The sequence below is a fragment of the Pteropus alecto genome, unplaced genomic scaffold (genome assembly GCF_000325575.1).
Source record: "Pteropus alecto unplaced genomic scaffold, ASM32557v1 scaffold202, whole genome shotgun sequence".
Lineage (NCBI taxonomy): Eukaryota > Metazoa > Chordata > Mammalia > Chiroptera > Pteropodidae > Pteropus > Pteropus alecto.
The window spans coordinates 4,344,027-4,361,486 of record NW_006432451.1 but is presented as its reverse complement, the minus strand read 5'-3'; the positions used below and the strand labels follow the sequence as shown (position 1 = coordinate 4,361,486).

Here is a 17,460-nt window from a genome sequence, read left to right as displayed (position 1 = left end):
ACAGGACTAAAGGTTTTTAGGCTGAAGAAAGAGTCCCGCGGTGCTGCAGCAGGAAGACGGTGTGGGAGAAGCTACACAGCCTTCTTGAGCAAAAAAGGCAGCAAGACTGAGCAGACAACAACTCCATCTCTTGGTCGATGCTGCCCCCTGGAGGTATCGTCAGCAGAGGTATTGTGGTTCCCTTTCAAGCTATGTTGTCTCCTTTTCATCCCACGACCGTTGGGTCAGTTTCTTTGGATCTCCGGGGTAGTTCAGTGGCCCCCAAACCTGTGTGCTCTAACATAACTTGAATGCTTCCGGGTTCCATAAACACAAGCCTCCTCAAACTTTAGTACTGCCCCTCAGTGAGGCCTGCAAAAAACCACTCCTATCAGGCAAGTCTGAATATTAGGTTTCAGGATAGATGGAAGGGAAGGTCAGAAACTGCAAATACAAGGTGCCCCGCCTGCACAGCCTTTCTTACATCTGAGCATTAGTTGGCATAGGTGAAGTAGCCTGTCTGGGAGGCTGTCTCCCTCGCAGGGTACACAGTGACCATTTCTCTGGGAACCCACTCCCTTTGTCGAAGCAGCCCGGGCTTCCCCTGTCCAAGTCCCAAACCCTGGGCCCTTCTCTTGTCCTCGCGATGAGGCTGGAGTCAGGCCAAATATGAGAACATCTGGATCCCCCAAGGTTGACACCTAGAAGTGAGGTACGGGCGTAGGTGAGCCAGCAACAAGAAGCAGGAAAGTAAGGCGTAGGAAAAGATTCCGCAGGCCGCCGCCCAAGATGAGCTTGCGTTCTCTGGGAGCCCAGCACAGCACCATTTAGCATGGGACAGGCCTAAAGGAAGTCCTGGGGTGGAGAGTCAGGCAGGGTAAAACTGGAAGGACGTAAAGGGAAAAGGGAAAGTGGCGGTGGCAACGGGGCGAGGTCAGTTAAAGACGCTGCCCTGGTTCCACCCCTAGGGCATTTGGGCCAATCAGGAGTCATTCAATCCCCCAACATCAAGCCCCAGCCCCATCCCCTGCACTTCAGTCTTGGGCGCCAAGATGCTCAGTGATGAAGTGAAATCTCTGAGATACGGTTCCCAAAGCCAATCAGAGAGGTGCTCTCAGAGACGAGACGGGAACCCCCCCCTTCCCCCACCAAAGGAAAAAAAGTCAGGAGCGGAATATGGCGGTGCCCTCGTCAGGCCTGCAGCGGCCAATTGGGAGAGCCAACCAGCCGCGACTGCTCTAGCTCCGCCTTAGAAGGTACCAACCTTTCCTTTACCGCACGCACAACTGAGCAATCACGCACCCAGCACTCTGACCAAGCGCATCGACCCTGAGGTCACCTCCTCTCCCTGCCCGCAACCAGAGGGCATAAGCTGGAAATAGAAACTGCTTTCTTTCCACCACTCACCAGGACCTGGGAGGGAGTTATTAAGCCGTAGGGGCGGAGGAACCAGAGAAAAAAATGACCGTTTTCCTGTCTGCCAGTGTCTTCCCCCATAGGACTTAAAGGCGCTCCATGTCTCCGGTCTAGACTATAAGTTCAAATGAGGTGTATAAGCGGGGACAGGAGGAAGTCTCCAAGTCAAATAAAGATATGGATACGATGGACACCCTGCAAAGCTGGCCTACCCTTGATCCAATGGTGCTAGCCACAACCAGAGCAGCTAGAGAGCTGAGGCTGGAGAGGAGGCAATCCCATCGTCAGTTCAAGGGGGGGCAGGATACAAGGAGAGCCCATATGGGGGAGCCAAGGTAGCTGCCCTTGGGGCAGTGCCTGCGGCTGTACAGCAACGTTCTCAGCCTTTTAACCAGGCGCCACCTCCCTCTACCAGGTCGGTTGCTCATGAAATAGTCCCCACCCTAAAACCAATGCAGCCACTTTGGCCTAAAGCAGCTAGAGGTTACACGTGTGCCCCTACTTTCTAGACACCCACCAGAAGGCAGTCAGAAAGGGAAGGTGACCCTAGAGCAGGGATGGGGCTACTTGAAGGCCCCAGGAGGAAGAAAAGAAATAGGAGAAGAGTATTGTCATATTAAATATTTATTGTTCTCTACAGACTGACTTTGGAATATCTCTCAAGCCAGGATGGGGACTGGTTAGTGTTCAAGTTGCTGAGATCTTAGGTCAAAAAGCTACAGAAATCATTTTGAGTGAAAAAAATAATGACTTGGAGAAAGTTTTCCGTTGCCACCAATTCCAAGAGCTGAGGCTTCACACCTCAGGACACGGTGACAAGAGTTGAGTGAATTGGAGAATTAGGCAGTAAAGGTTTTACTGGAGGAAGAGAGAAGAGCCTTGGTTTTTGTTGTTGTTATTTGTTTGGGGGGCGGGGGTGGGAGGGTGACAAAACTGGGAAAATGAAAAACATCGTTTTGAAAGCCTAGGAGGAGGTGGTCCTGGGAAACCTGAAGATAATTGGAAGATTCAGCAAGCCAAGGGGATCCAGCTTACCCTGATGAGGCGGGATCTTGGGAAAGAAGGCAGGGTGAAGCATGTCAAGGACCTGGGAGGCAAGGGGAAAACTGAAAAGAGGGGACACCAGGTGAAAAAGGGCTATGGGATGGGGTAGAAGAGTCCTTGGAGAAGGCTGGTGGATCCCAGGGTCTGGCACATCAGAAGTTGGGCTTGTGCTTCTTGAGCTCCACCATAAGGTGGTGAATGTTGATGAGCTCAGCCCGGGCAGGAAGAGCTCGGAGCTGGGGCTGAGACAGCACCCGGTGGAAGCGATGATAGAGCTGGATCAGCTGGGTCAATGCTCCCTGGTCAGAGAAAGTGAAGGAGGGGTCAGACTATGGGGAGGTGCTGAGGATGATTAAGAATCTGGTTAGGGCTCATCCAGAACTTTGGGCACAGCTGGTAGTTGAAGATCAAGGGTCACTTGGATGATGCTGAGCCCAGGATAAAGAGGAGAGGAAAATTAGTGAGGGGAATGGAGTATGAGTACGGGCTGAGAGCTGCAAGTCACCTGAATGATACTAGTTCCATTTCTGAAGTTGGTGAAACTCCGCATTACATCCTGACTCAGAGATTCCACCGATGATTTCCAGGAACTACCAAAGCCACGGATCAGCTGAGTAACTCGGGCTGATGGCAGGAGGAAAGAGATAGCATCAGACAGGGACTAGGCTAAGTGATCTGCGACCCCACTAAATCCCTTCCAAGACACATGCATCCTCACCACCTAACCCCTCTTTTCTGGTGTTCTCCCAGCCCATTCTTTCCTACTCTACCCACTCCTCATGTAATCCACATTCTCTCATTTTTTCCAGTCACCACTGACCCCATCACTACCATACCATCCTCATACCTTCTTCCCCTCGAAGTCGCTCAGCCTGTCCACGCTCAATCAAAGCCTCAGCCTCCTTCACAAATGCCACCAGACCCCCAAAAGGGGGAGACAGCAACTCTTCAATGAATTCCTGAAAAACAGGGAGTTGAATGTCTTGGTGTCAAGGGATTATCCCAATTCTGGCATCATAATCAACTAAGTCCTTAGAACATTCCCATAGCAGAACAGCGAAACTCTGGGAAGGTCATACACTTTAAGGAACTGCCAGTCTCACAAGAGGTAGGGGAAATCTTCAAGGATCCCCTCCTCAAAAACAAACAAACAAAAAACAGAAACTAAACTTGAGCTGGGAGCAGAAATTGGGGTGAGCGCTGGAATCAGAGGAGTGAGCAATGGAAGAGGCAGGGCTACCAAAAGGCAAATGGCCACGGCAATTCTGCTTTCTGGAAACTGAGCCTGATGCCAGCCTCAAGTGGGGAAGCTGAGCCTGGGTCTCTCATGAGAGCCACAAAGACATGCCAATGTAGACCCAGGTGGATGGCATCTTTCAGCTGTTGCAAAAGCAGAGGCAAATCCTCTCAATCCAATTTAGGCCCATATGACCTCTCTGCCCCCATTTAAGATCAAGCAATAAACTCAAAGATCACCAGATACGTAAGAAAGTATTGCAAGTCAGTATAGTGATGGACTTAGACCTCCAAAGACTGCCAACATTAGAACTGTCAGATACATAGCAGTTGTACATTCTGTATGAAATGCTTAAAAAAGTTAAAGACACAGAGATGACCCATTAACAAGATTACGAATCTTGAGAGTTGAAACAAAAAGAAATTTTTTAGAAATGGTTTAAAATTTTGTAATGTTTTAAATTTTAAAAAGTTAACAGGCTAAATAGCAGATTAGAAATACCTGAAGAATGATACAGCAAACTATAATTTATAATTGAAGAAATGACTCAGAATGCAGCACAGACAGATAAGGAGATGGAAATTTTTGAGACACTGAAAGGTATAGAAATCTAACTAATGGATCTCGACAGGGATCACTGATGGCTACTGACAAAAAAATGAGCCAGGAAGACAATATGTACCCTGAAGAAAGTACACACCACTACCTCTCGAATATCCTTGCAAAAAGATAATAATTGGAATCTGACCAAGCCTTTCCATTTAACTACTCATTTATAGGAAAAGAGGAACAGTTGAGCCACATCATGAAATGCAATCAGCAAAAAGCACAGTACATCATTCTACATGACAAATGACTCAGTTTCTTCCACAAATAAATTTCAAAGGGGTGGGGTAAAAATTAAGGGAAATCTATAGATTAAAAAGAGACATACATAGGGACCGTACATGGATCCTGATTTGAAACATAAAAATTATGCCATAACTAGGGAAATTTGAACACTAGCTATTTTAAATGATTTTTTTTTACGTGTGATAACATTGTGGTTTTTAAAACACATTCTGATAAGATGAAGCGATAATGATGTATATGATTTAATTCAAAATAACTGTAGGGAGGGGGCACAAGAAGAGGATGAGTAATAGGTGTTGATTCTGATGAAAGAAAACTATCTGAGTTGTTACTAGTCGAAGACCTGTGATAGTCCCAGGGGGTTCATTCTGCTATTCCACATTACCATATAGACTTGAAATTTCCCACAATAAAAGTAAACTTTTTTTTTAATGGAAGGGAAAACAGAAAAAAAAAACAAAACTGCAGATAGTAAGATCTGGTAAGGTAGAAGTGAAACTTCCATCCCATTTAAAAATAAACTACTTCCATTTAAATATAAAATCTTTTCCCAATCTTCCCACAAAATATCCACTTATATCCACTGAAGGTAACTAATATGAGACTAAGGATACACCCCCAAGTATGGATCTTTCTATAAACAAGGAATCTATCTTTGTGATGTGATTTTTTGACAAAGATTAAATAACCATAATGTTTACATGTTTAGTACCTGTATTTTATTGTTTTAGGTCTTATGGTATCAAATAGCAGTCTAGTTTCATTTTTTTGCATGTGGCTTTCCAATTTTCCCAGCACCATTTATTGAAGAGGCTTTCTTTTCTCCATTGTATGTTTTTGACTCCTTTGTTGAAAATTATTTGCCCACATGTATGTGGGTTTATTTCTGGGTTCTCAATTCTGTTTCATTGGTCTATGTGTCTGTTTTTCTGCCAATACTATGCTGTTTTGAATACTGCCACTTTGTAGTATAATTTGAAATCAGGAAGTGTGATAACTCTGGTTTTGTTCTTTTTCTCAGGATTGCTTTGGTTATTCACGTTCTTTTGTGGTTCCATAGAAATCTGATTTTTTTTGTTGTTGTTTTATTTCTTTAAAAAAAAAAAGCCATTGAGATTTTGATGGGTATTGCATTAAATCTGTATATTGCTTTGGCCTTAGACAGGATATTATGAATTTGACCTCAAGACAAGGGAAATAAAAGTGAAACCATCAACAAAATAAAAAGGCAACCAACCGAATGGGAGAAGATATATGCAAACAGTACCTCTGATAAAAGGCTAATATCCAAAATATATAAAGAACTCATACAACTCAACACAAAAACGAACAATCCAATTAAAAAATGGACAGAGGACATGAACAGACACTTCTCCCAAGACATACAAATGGCCAACAGACAGATGAAAAGATGCTCAACTTCGCTAGCTATTAGGGAAATGCAAATTAAAACCACGATGAGATACTACTTCAAACCTGTCAGAATGGCTATTATCAGTAGTGGAGATTTTGTGGTGAGAATGTAAACTGGTACAGCCACTGTGGAAAACAGTATAGAGGTTCCTTAAAAAATTAAGAATTGAATTACCATATGACCCAGCAATCCTTCTTCTGCATATATACCTGAAAATTTTGAAAACGTTTATTCATAAAGATACACGTACCCCTATGTTCACTGCAGCATTATTCGCAGTGGCCAAGACATGGAAACAATGGAAATGCCCTTCTATAGATGATGGGATAAAGAAGACGTGGTACATATATACAATGGGATGTTACTCAGCCATTAGAAAAGGTGAAATACTGCCATTTGTGACAACATAGATGGATCTTGAGAATATCATTCTAAGCGAAACAAGTCAGGCAGGAAAAATCAAGAACCATGTGATTTCACTCATATGTGGGATATAAATCTGAAAGCAACAAATGAACAAGACAGACAAAAACTCAGAGACACAGACAACAGTACAGTGGTTACCAGAGGAAAAGGAGGGAAAGGAAGGTAGAAAAGGGTAAAGGGAGTCAAATACATGGTGACAGGAGATTTCACTTCGGGTGGTGAACACACAATGCAACATACAGATGATGTATTATAGAATTGTACACTTGAAATCTATATAATTTTATTTACCAATGTCACCCCAATAAATCTAATGAAAAAGTTTTAAAAGATTAAATAACCAAATTCAACCTATTAGAGTTACCTAAATGCCATAACCCACACACAGTCTTAACAATATAACAGTGGGGGGCACAGGAAGCAGACTGCAAAGGGAAGTTCAGCTAATAGAGATGACTTGCCCTAACATAGCAGGCATGAGCCATATGAGCTACTGATCACTTGAAATGTGGCTAGTCATAACTGAAATGTGCTTAAGCATAAAATATACACCAGATTTCAGAACTTCACATGGAAAAAATTTTTAAATAAATCATTACTAATTTTTGCTAATTACATGTTGAAATAATATTTTGGACATAGTGCTTTATACGAAAGACTATTAAATTAATTTTACTTGTTTCTTTTTAATTTCTAAAATGCAGAAACAGAAAATTTAAAATTACTTAAGTGGCTCATTTGTGGCATGCATTATATTTCCACTGGACAACAATGGTCTAGACTTGTTTAAACTTTAAGTTCTCTATCCAGCAAAAAAGAATGTTCTCATAGCAGAAGAGTGACCAGAGGGAAACTAAGCTGGGCTTTAGCCAGCAATCCTTCCCACACAGTATCAAGCAGCAGCCCACCCAAAGAGACTGGAGCACTGATGACAGCTGGCTTTCCACCCTGGCAAATTCCATGGCACCTCAGCTGCTCTTAACACTGTCCACTGGCTTAAATGTTTCTTGTGGGATCAGGGGGTCTAGAGAATTGCACTTCTAAAGTCAGAGCTGATATTCCCTTGGGTCACCTAACTGGGCAGGTGAGGAAAATGGTTTCCTTTTTTGTCTAATTACATGTTTATTTTACAAAAAAGAGAGAACAGAATGGGAAGTTTAACCTAAAACTATTCAAATCCCCGAAGAAGAATGGAAGAAAGCAATATTTAAAAAGATAGTGGCTGTGAATTTTCCCAAATTAATGAAAAAGTAAATTCAAAGACCCAAGAAACACAAGATTCCAAAATATAAATAAAGAGAAATCCACATACAGACTTCAGAAAACTAAAGAAAAAGAAGGGGGGCTCTTTAAGAGCAGCCACACACTGCCTTCAAAGAACAATATTTAGAACAACCGCAGACTTCTCCACAGTAACAATTTAAGCTAAAGTGGAAAATCATCCTCTACATGTTGAGAGAAAGTAACTGTTAGAATTTGACAGTAACCCAACAAAACTATCCTTTCCTAAGAAAGAATAAAGATATTTATATAAAAACAAAAATGAGATTTATTACCAATAAACTTTCAAAAAGGATTTCTAAGAGTTGCTTCAGGAAGGAGGGAAATGATCCCCAAAAGTTAGCTTGATGAGCAAATAAGCTGGGAAATATCCGTGGAAATTGAAATAAATAGTATCATTATAAAATGACAATTAAAAGTAGGACAGAAATAAAATGCTGATTAATAATTAGCATGGAAGGCAAGAGGAGGAGGGGTGACTTTGAGCATTAAAACACTAAATGTTTTAAAGTTCATGTATTTTTTGAGAGAGGGGTTAAATATTAAGTATAGATGTTAAGTTAAATATGCAAGGTAAAATTTAAAGAACAAATTCTAAAAGAAGGGAGTACAAAATCCAAACAACTAGAGAGAAAAATAATTTAGGAAGAAAGATAAAGGCAAGATGCACAAATAACACAAGACAAACAGAAAACTAAAGACTGTAGAAACGAGTCCAAATGTAACATTAATCATAACATAAATGGATTAAAATCATAAAAGGTGGAGATGATTCAATTGGATTTTCTTTATAACTACTTGCCTTTTTATTTTATTTTTTATTAATTATTGGGGTGACATTAATAAAATCAAGTAAGTTTCAAGTGTATAATTCAACAGTAAGTTGTACATATAATGCACTACCCAATGTATGTGCACTACCCAAAGTTAGATTTCCTTCCATCACCAAATATTTGACCTATTTTATCCCTATCTACCTCTCCCCTCCCCCTCTTCTCTCTGGTAATCACTAATCCACAGTCCGTGTCCATGAATCTCTGTCATGTTTGTTTGTTGCTTTGCTGAATTTTTCAAAAATTCAGCTATATGCAAGGTTTAAAATATGAAAACATAAAAAGGCTGAAAGTAAAAGAATGGAAATAAATTAACAGGAAAATAGTAACCAAAATAAAGCTGGAAGAGCTATGTTAATATCACCTGTAATAGGCTTTAGGACAAAAAAGACAAAATTATTAAGGCTAAGGTGGGTCATTATATAGTGACAAATACTTCAAGTCACCAGTAAGAGCCAATGATTCTAAACTTTTAAGAATTTAGGTAAACTGGACATGGTACCATAGTGTAGCAGTTAGCACGTCTGCTTCATAAGCAGAAGGTCCTGGGTCCCCACCCCAGTGGAGCCACGGTCCATGGTCTACAGCCATGCCACCCTGAACAAGCCTGATGTCTGATTTTGGAAGCTAAGCAGGGTTGGGCCTGGTTAGTACTTGGATGAGAGACCACAAAGGAACATTAATCATAATAAACATAAATGGATTAAAATCATAAAAGGCAGAGATGATTCAAATGGATTTTCTTTATAACTACTTGCCTTTTTATTTTATTTTTTATTAATTATTGGGGTGACAATAAAATCAAGTAAGTTTCCACGCCAGGTGCTGTAGGCGTAAAAAATAATAATAAATAAGAAAAAAAAGAAAAAGAAAGAAAGAAAAGGAAAGAAAGAAAGAAAGGAAGAAAGAAAGGAAGAAAGAAAGGAAGAAAGAAAGGAAGAAAGAAAAAGAAAAAGAAAGAAAAAAAGAAAGAAAAAGAAAGAAAGATGAATGGAAGGAAGGAAGGAAGGAAGGAAGGAAGGAAGGAAGGAAGGAAGGAAAGAAGGAAGGAAGGAAGGAAAAGAATGAATGAATTTAGGTAAACTAATCTGAAACTATATAAAGCAAAATTTGCTAGAACTGCTGGGGAAAAGTGACAAAGCTATTAATTTTAAAACACCTCTCTCAATTACTAATAAGTAAACAAAAAGTAACCAATAAAGATATAATGTGAACGACACAATTAAAAAACTTGAGCTCCACACCTGACATTTAAAGAATACAGATTCTTCTCAAACACATTTACAAAAGTTGATCATGTACCAGGCCACAGCAAATCTAAACAAATTTCAAAGAATCTGACCAAAAAAACACATTCTCCATCCACAATGCAATTTAGACATTAATAACAAAAAGATAAATAAGAATACTACTTTTTGGAAATTTAAAAACTCTTCAAAAATCTCATGGCTCAAAGAAAAAATAATTGAATGACAATAAAAATACTACATATTAAGAATTCAGTCGAATATACTGAATTAAAGAAAAACAGCAGAGAGAATTTCATAGTTTTAAATCTTCCCAGATGTTTTTGCTAAATTCTATGAAACTTTCAAGGAAGAGATTATTTCAATGGTAAACTGTGTCAGAATAATAAAAACAAGAATAGTTCTTTCCTACCTCCTTCTACGAATGCAGAACGACTTTGATACCAAACCCACACAAGGAGAGTACACAAAAAGAAAATCACAGGCCAATCTAATGTATGCACAGAGGAACATTCTAAATGAATTAGACCAAATCCAGAATGTTTAACATTCTAAAATCTACAAATGTCATACACTATATAATAGATTTAAAAAATAAAATATGTGATTACTTCAACTGTTGCCCAAAAAAAGCATACATTCCTATTTTCAAAAAATAGTAACTCTTGGCATAACAGGGATTGAAAGGAATTTTCATAATTTACAAAGAGTATCTACAAGAAAGCCTACAACATTACTCTTAATGGAGAAATGATAAAAGCATTCCTTTTAAAATAAGGAAAACATAAGGGTTCTCACTATTGCCACTTCTATTCAATTATTTATTCATCCTTGTACTGGAGGTACTAGTCAATGCAGCAAGAGAATAAGGACAGAAGGAATTAAAGACGTAAGGATTAAAAAGAAAGAACTTAAAACTGTTTTAATACATAGATGATGAATACCCACATAGAAACACACACACAAATATCCAGGAACACTATTAGAAATAATAATTTAGGATGGGGGCTAGCTCTATGGGTCAATATATAAAAATCAATAGCATTTCTATACACAGTTCAAATAAGGAAATTTCTTTTTCAAAAGATAATATTTACACAAAATCGTCACAGGATATAAAATATAGCACAGGAGATACAGTCAATGATATAGTAATAACAATGTATGGTGCCAGGTGGGTACTAGGTTTATTGAGAGGATCACTTCATAAATTATATAAATGTCTAACCACTATGCTACACGCCTGAAACTAATATAATATTGTCAACTGCAATTGAAAAATAAAAAAATAATAGTTAAAAAAGAAAAAAAATAATGTTTAAGTAACTACAGTTTGGAACAAATTCTAAAAGAACAGAGTAGAAAGTCCAAATAGAGAGAAAAAAAAATGTAGTCATCATTCCTAGTAATTCCTAGTATTATTCCTAATAATTATTCCTAAATAAATTCCTAAATAAATGTAAATCTATTCCTAGTAGGAATAACTACAATAATAACTCCTAGCATATTAGTAATTACAAGGAATTTTCTTACCCTGATAAAGGGCATTTATTAAAAAACTTACAGCTGTCTACGGCCATGCCACTCTGAACAAGCCCGATCCTGTCTGATCTCGGAAGCTAAGCATGGTCAGGCCTGTTTAGTACTTGGATAGGAGACCACCTAGGAAGACCAGGTGCTGTAAGCGTAAAAAATAAAAAATAAGGGATTGTAAGCTGACAAGGTCCTTGCAATCTGTGAGGTCAACCAAGGGTTGCCTCGCCTAAAACAAAACAAAACAAAACAAAACAAGAAACCTTACAGCTATAATACTCTTAATGGAAGTGATGAAAACATTCCTTTTAAAATCAGGAACAGGTGCAAATAAACAAACAAATAAATAAAATCAGGAACAGGATAAGGGTTCTCACTATTACTTTTCTATTCAACTATTCAACATTGTCATAGAGGTCCTAGCCAGAACAGTAAGAGATCAAATGTAAGAAATTAAAGGCAAAGGATTATAAAGAATTTATTCCTATTAAAATTAAATCTTCATATTACACCTACCTAGAAAAAACTCTAACAAAAGATATCCTGGTGCTGAAAATTGTAAAAGGTTATCAAAAGACATTAAAGAATATCTTTTAAAAAGGAGAGAGAGCCCATGTTCATGGGCAGGAAGTATCGATATCATAAAGTGTCAATTCTTCCAAATAATCCAAATTGATCAATGCAATTCCAACCAAAATTCTAAATGGGTTTTTTATTTTTTTAAATTTATTTTATATATATATATCATGGCTGTAGACTTAAATGGGTTTTTTAAATGTGAAAATTTACAAGCTGATTGTAAAATTTATATGGAAAATCAAAAGGCCAATAAAAATCAAGATACTGATGAAAAAGAAGGTAAGAGAATTTGCCCTATAAAACATAATAATTAAAACTGTATTATAGAGTAGACAAATTAATCAATGGAATAGAATGAAGGCAACAAAAAAGTGGAATTTTGCCTTGTGACAGTGACAGCACTGCAGATCAAGTGGGGAAAGAGATTTTCTATAAATGGTTCTGGGCCAATCATTATCCATACAGAAAAAATTAGATTCCTACTTCATGTCATATACAAAAATTAATTATGACTTAAAAGTAAAAAAGCAAAATTCTACAGTATTAAGAATATGTAGTTTATTTTTCTGACCTTGGAGTAATAAGAGATTTCTTAAACAAGACATAAAAATAAAAAAAAGACTAATAAGTTAAATCATATTACAACTAGGAATTTGTTCATCAAAAGACAACACAGCTCTTCCCATAAGTGGCCTGAGCTGATCTCTGAAAATGGTCCGCTATTCACTTGACCCAGAAAACCCCACGAAATCATGCAAATCAAGAGGTTCGAATCTTCACGTTCACTGCATGAAACTGCCCAGGCCATCAAGGGTATGCATATCCAAAAAGCCACCAAGTATCAGAAAGATGTCACTTTATAGAAGCAATATATACCATTCCATCATTACAATAGTGGAGTTGGTGGGTGTACCCAGGCCAGATAGTGGGGCTGGAGGCAGGGTCAGTGGCCCAAAAAGAGTGCTTTTTGCTGCACATGCTTAAAAATGCAGCGTGATGCTGAGCTTAAGGGTTTAGATGTGGACTCTCTGGTCACTGAGCACATCCAGGTGAACAAAGCTCCCAAGATGCAGCGCAGAACTTACAGAGCTCGTGGGCGGTTTATCCCCTGCCTGAGCTCTCCCTGCCACAGTGAGATGATCCTTACTGCAAAGGAGCAGACTGTTCCTAAACCAGAGAGGAGGTTGCACAGAAGAAAAAGGTATCCCAGAAGAAACTGAAGAAACAGAAACATATGGCCCAGGAGTAAATTCAGCATCAAATAAATGCTAATGAAAGTAAAAAAGAAAGAAAAAAACGACAACATAAAAAAAGTAGAGATAAAACACATATTTAAAGATATCTATAACCTGTATAATTAAAAAATTAGTATGTAGACTTTATAAAGAACTCATTTTTAAGAGGTCAAATGCTATGACAGACATTGACTGTAAAAGAAAAATTTGGTCTACAGCCATGCCACCCTGAACGCGCCCGATCTCATCTGATCTCGGAAGCTAAGCAGGGTTGGGCCTGGTTAGTACTTGGACGGGAGACCACCTAAGAATATTGGGTGCTGCAGGCATTAAAAAAAAGAAAAATTTGTACGGCTACTTAACATCTGAAACAATGCACAATCTCATTAGTAATCAGAAAAATGCAAATCAAGACCCTACTTAGATATCTACCAAAAAAAGCACAGACTGATAATATCATGTATTGGAGAAAATATGGCTCAGTGAGAATTCTTACATATTGCAAGTAAAGAATAAATTGGTACATCCACTTAGGAAAGCAATTTGGCATTATTTCATAAAGTTGAATACTGGTGTTATCTTATAAGCAGCAAGCCTACTCCTATTTCCATGCAAAACTTTTGATAAACTTTACCTATTTCTATGTGCACTAAAAGACCTAATTGTTCATAAAACAATGCTCACCAAAAAAAAAAACCTAATTGTTCTTTAATTGATACTCACAAAAAACTAGTAATAATCCAAATGTCCTCTTACAGAATGTTACATTCAATAAGTAACATTATACAACAGTGAAAAATGAGCTAAAGCCATATGTATTAACGTGACAATGTTAGAAAAATTATGCACCGAAAATGCTGTGATTCCATTTTTATGACACTCAAAAACAAGACTAAATAATTATTGTTTTGGTATACCAAACCATTTTTTAAAAAACAAGCATGATAAACACAACATTTAGGTCAACAGGTGTCTCTACATGAGAGGCACAGAGATGGGGTAAGGAAGAATCCATACTTTGATATTGGTTATTGCCAACATGTGTTGTAGGTTCATGGGCATTTATATAATTTAAAAAATACAAAAAAAATAAAATAGACCAATATTGACAGCATGTTGTAAACCAAGTCATAATTCCAATTCTGTGTACCTGGAGTCCCTACATACACATGCACACGAGCACTGAACTGAAACAGCACACAAATTTGTTCCTTCCTTTATCCCAGACCACTACCTGTGTCCGAGCATTGAGCAGCTGCTGGAAACTCTCAACCTCTTTGCTGTCATCTGCAGCCCGCTCCTAAGAGAAAACAAGGAGAAATCTTAAGTCTAGGAAGAAGCAGCCCCTCACTTGAGGATATCTCCTTGCTCCCATATTTACTGTACATAGCCAGACACTGTGCCAGACTCCAGAATAAACCACTGAACGAGACCAAGATAAACTCTGCCATGACGGAGCTACTAGAGCAGTGGGACAACCCTAATTTTCTGGGTAGGGAAAAAGGAAAGAAGGGAGTCTGTTACCATCAGCACACCCAGCATCATGTCATAGTTGTTGATCAGAAATACAAGCTGCTCCTTCCTTGAGGAGAACTCAGCTGCCACTCGGAGGACAAAATTCTCCACTTCCACCTGAAAAAGCCAAATGGAAGTGACACAAGAAGGTAAGGGCATATGATCCCTCTTCACGCTCCAGCCCACTGCAGCAGCCCTGCTGTTGGGTAGTCTGCATTTCCCCTCACCTGTAGCTGCCCCAACAGCTGCATTGTCCGTTCATTAGGAATTGTCTGATTGATGCTGACAAGAGCGGAGGAGAACTCTGCATACCGGCGTGTGATCTGGGAGAAAGGTGGGGGTAAAAATCACATCAAACACCTGGCCCAGCCAACACAACCTCTCAACTCCTCTGGAACTGGCCAACCAACATCTGTGTGACTCCTTCCTCCGATCCTACAAACAGTGCCTGACACCCCCGAGTGGAACCACCCTCCTGGACTGCTCCTCACAGTATAGCTAAACAACCCACCAAGCCCAACACAATCGTGAACCTAGCCAACCCCTATCCCAGTGAAGCTTAGAGCCCTACCCTTGAGGAAACCCTGTTTCCCTTGCCCTCTCTTACATAGTGGGGCCGAGTATCCAGCCCCCCAAGACGCTGAGGGTCAGTGCTTCGAACACTCTGGACATTCATCTCCAGAATCAATTCAAACTGTGGCCACAGCAAGGCAAGCACCTGTTCCCAGTACCTGTGGGCTTAACCAGAATCAGTAATCAGCTGGTAAGGAATGTCAGGGTCAGGGGTGGGTGGTGGGGGGTCGACGGTGGGAACAGGGTGGTGTTTGTGTTAGAGTGTATGTGGGATATCTGACCACTTCTGGGGCTTCCTTCAGATTAATAGCTGATGGCTGGTGGTGGTAGGAATGGGTGTGAAAAGTGAGTCAGAAGCAGCAGTACTGCCTCCAGGCAGATGAATGGAAATAGGGTCAATGGTATCAAGTCAGTAGGAGCCCACAGGTCAGGGAACAGTCATGTAAGACCAAGAGTTCAAGGCCAGCAGGGCATCAAGAACCAGAACTCAGCGACCTGTCCAGGGCGGGAACATCCCTCTTTGCTGCAATGTTGCGGAATCGAAGGACGATATGAATACACAGAAAAACAGCAATGGCATCATAGCAGTCAGTGAGATAGGACTCCAGGTGCTTCTGTGATTTAGGAACAGGCAAAGGATTGACAAAGGTTAGTTTGTCCTTCCCAGTGGCTAAAGACAAATGCATGTGTTCCTCTGTGGTCCTGCTGCCTTACTCACCAGGATCTATGATCACAAGCCTATCAGAGCAGAATTCAAGGTGGAAGACCAATATCTAGGGGCCCCTCAGTTTTCAGGTGCTATTGTCTGGGTGTGGATCAGCAGCAGGAGTAGTCTTGGGGACCTCAAGCTTTGAAGGTTTCATGGGGAGTCACATTGTATGAAGTTTGGCCATTTTAGAATTAGGGGTCCTAGTTTTAATACCACCAAAGCTTTGACCCTCCTATGGAGCCAGTGAAGACTGAAGACACAGGGTCTAAGAGTATAGGAGCAAGGGGATCTTACCAGGGTCATGCTGAGCGTACGGCCCATGACGGCATGGAAGAGGTCATGCGCAGCAGGACCAGACACGACAAAGAATTCACAGATGAAAAGATACTCCCGGCAGGAATTGTCTAGAAGGGCATAGTGCTGGCTGCGGAAGAGTGCCTCAAATGGATACTAGGATGGGAGGGTAAAGAAGAGAGACAGAGAGATGGATCCCAACACTGACTCCCCATGGATATGGCTGGGCAATCAGCAAAACTGGGTATTGAGGGCTCAAGAAATGCTTCCCATCTAACTCAAGTCTAAGCTGTGAAAGAGAATCCCAAATGGGTACTGGGTGCGGGGGGTGGTGGAGGGGGAGGGTTAGGGCAGAAAAGGGGTGCAAGAGAATAGCCCACCTCCACTTGCTGTTGCTACTCCTATATGTACCTCCACATCTGCCTCAATGACATGTCACTCCCCTCAGCCAGTCTCTCCCTCTTGAATGCCCTTAAGTCAACGGTCCCAATCCTCTTCATATCACAGAACACTAGTGAGACTGGAAAAGGCCACTCCCAGGTCCTGGGGGATTAATAGAGGGGCCTGCAGGGTAGGAAGCTCTGACCTTCCCTCCAACCAACCGAGCCCACCCATGCTGAGCATCCCCCTCACGACTGAAGTTTGTTCTTCCTCCTACCCTCTGTTCTCCCCGCTGGGCAGTGTGGGGCACCAGGATGGGAGCCTCCAGTTCAGTGGGGGAAATGACAGAGCCACGGGTCCCCAAGGTGAAGATGGTGTTTCTACTGCGCAGGGATGGCTTCGAAAAGAATCGTGAAGAGTCAGAGTCAGGGAAAACAGTAAGATTACAGCTGTAATCAAAGATAAAAGATATGGTACCCTTGGGGATTCCAGCAGCCGGACACAGCCTAGATGTCCCTCCTTCCCAGACCTGGGGCCCTATTTCACCTGACATCTGTGAATGGGCTTCAGAGAGCCTCTACACCCCTGACATCCTATGCAAAACTGTCAAAATGCTTTTTTCTGGGAAGGAAAGCCATAGCCTTCATCACATTCTCAAAGATCCCACAGAAAAAGGTAAGAAGCAATATCTTGGAGGCTGGAGCCAGAAGCCCCCTCACTCTCCAGGCCTAGCATGAGGGTTCCTCAGCTCTAGGATATCTTTCTTTGCTGTATCTTCCATGCCCATCAGATCATCCTTCTCAGCGACTTCCTCATACTAGGGAAAAAGAGAAAAGAACTGGTAACCACCTCTTCCCACAGCATGATAAAAAGTTTGTCTTTACACTGTCCCCTTTGCCCAGCAATAGTACC

General features: G+C 40.5%; 1 protein-coding gene, 1 non-coding gene and 1 pseudogene across 3 annotated transcripts in view; 2 read left to right on the top strand and 1 right to left on the bottom strand.

Annotated features, from left to right (window-relative positions):
• Positions 1-2,001: 2,001 nt before the first annotated feature.
• The window catches only part of VPS52 (VPS52, GARP complex subunit), a 19,275-nt gene continuing 3,816 nt past the window's right edge, over positions 2,002-17,460 (bottom strand). For both annotated transcript variants that reach the window (XM_006907385.2, XM_006907386.2), the window contains exons 10-20: positions 17,308-17,365; positions 16,826-16,959; positions 16,168-16,323; positions 15,660-15,778; positions 15,199-15,322; positions 14,819-14,914; positions 14,601-14,708; positions 14,311-14,376; positions 3,287-3,398; positions 2,945-3,063; positions 2,002-2,738 (exon numbers count right to left, since the gene is read on the bottom strand). In XM_006907385.2, the coding sequence (XP_006907447.1) occupies positions 2,592-2,738; positions 2,945-3,063; positions 3,287-3,398; positions 14,311-14,376; positions 14,601-14,708; positions 14,819-14,914; positions 15,199-15,322; positions 15,660-15,778; positions 16,168-16,323; positions 16,826-16,959; positions 17,308-17,365 (1,239 nt within the window). In that variant the 3' untranslated portion in view covers positions 2,002-2,591. The remainder of the gene's footprint in view (positions 2,739-2,944; positions 3,064-3,286; positions 3,399-14,310; positions 14,377-14,600; positions 14,709-14,818; positions 14,915-15,198; positions 15,323-15,659; positions 15,779-16,167; positions 16,324-16,825; positions 16,960-17,307; positions 17,366-17,460) is intronic.
• On the top strand, positions 11,298-11,416 carry LOC112476162 (annotated as a pseudogene).
• LOC112476129 lies at positions 13,287-13,405 on the top strand. The gene has a single exon (XR_003044973.1). It is a non-coding gene; the product is annotated as a 5S ribosomal RNA (ribosomal RNA).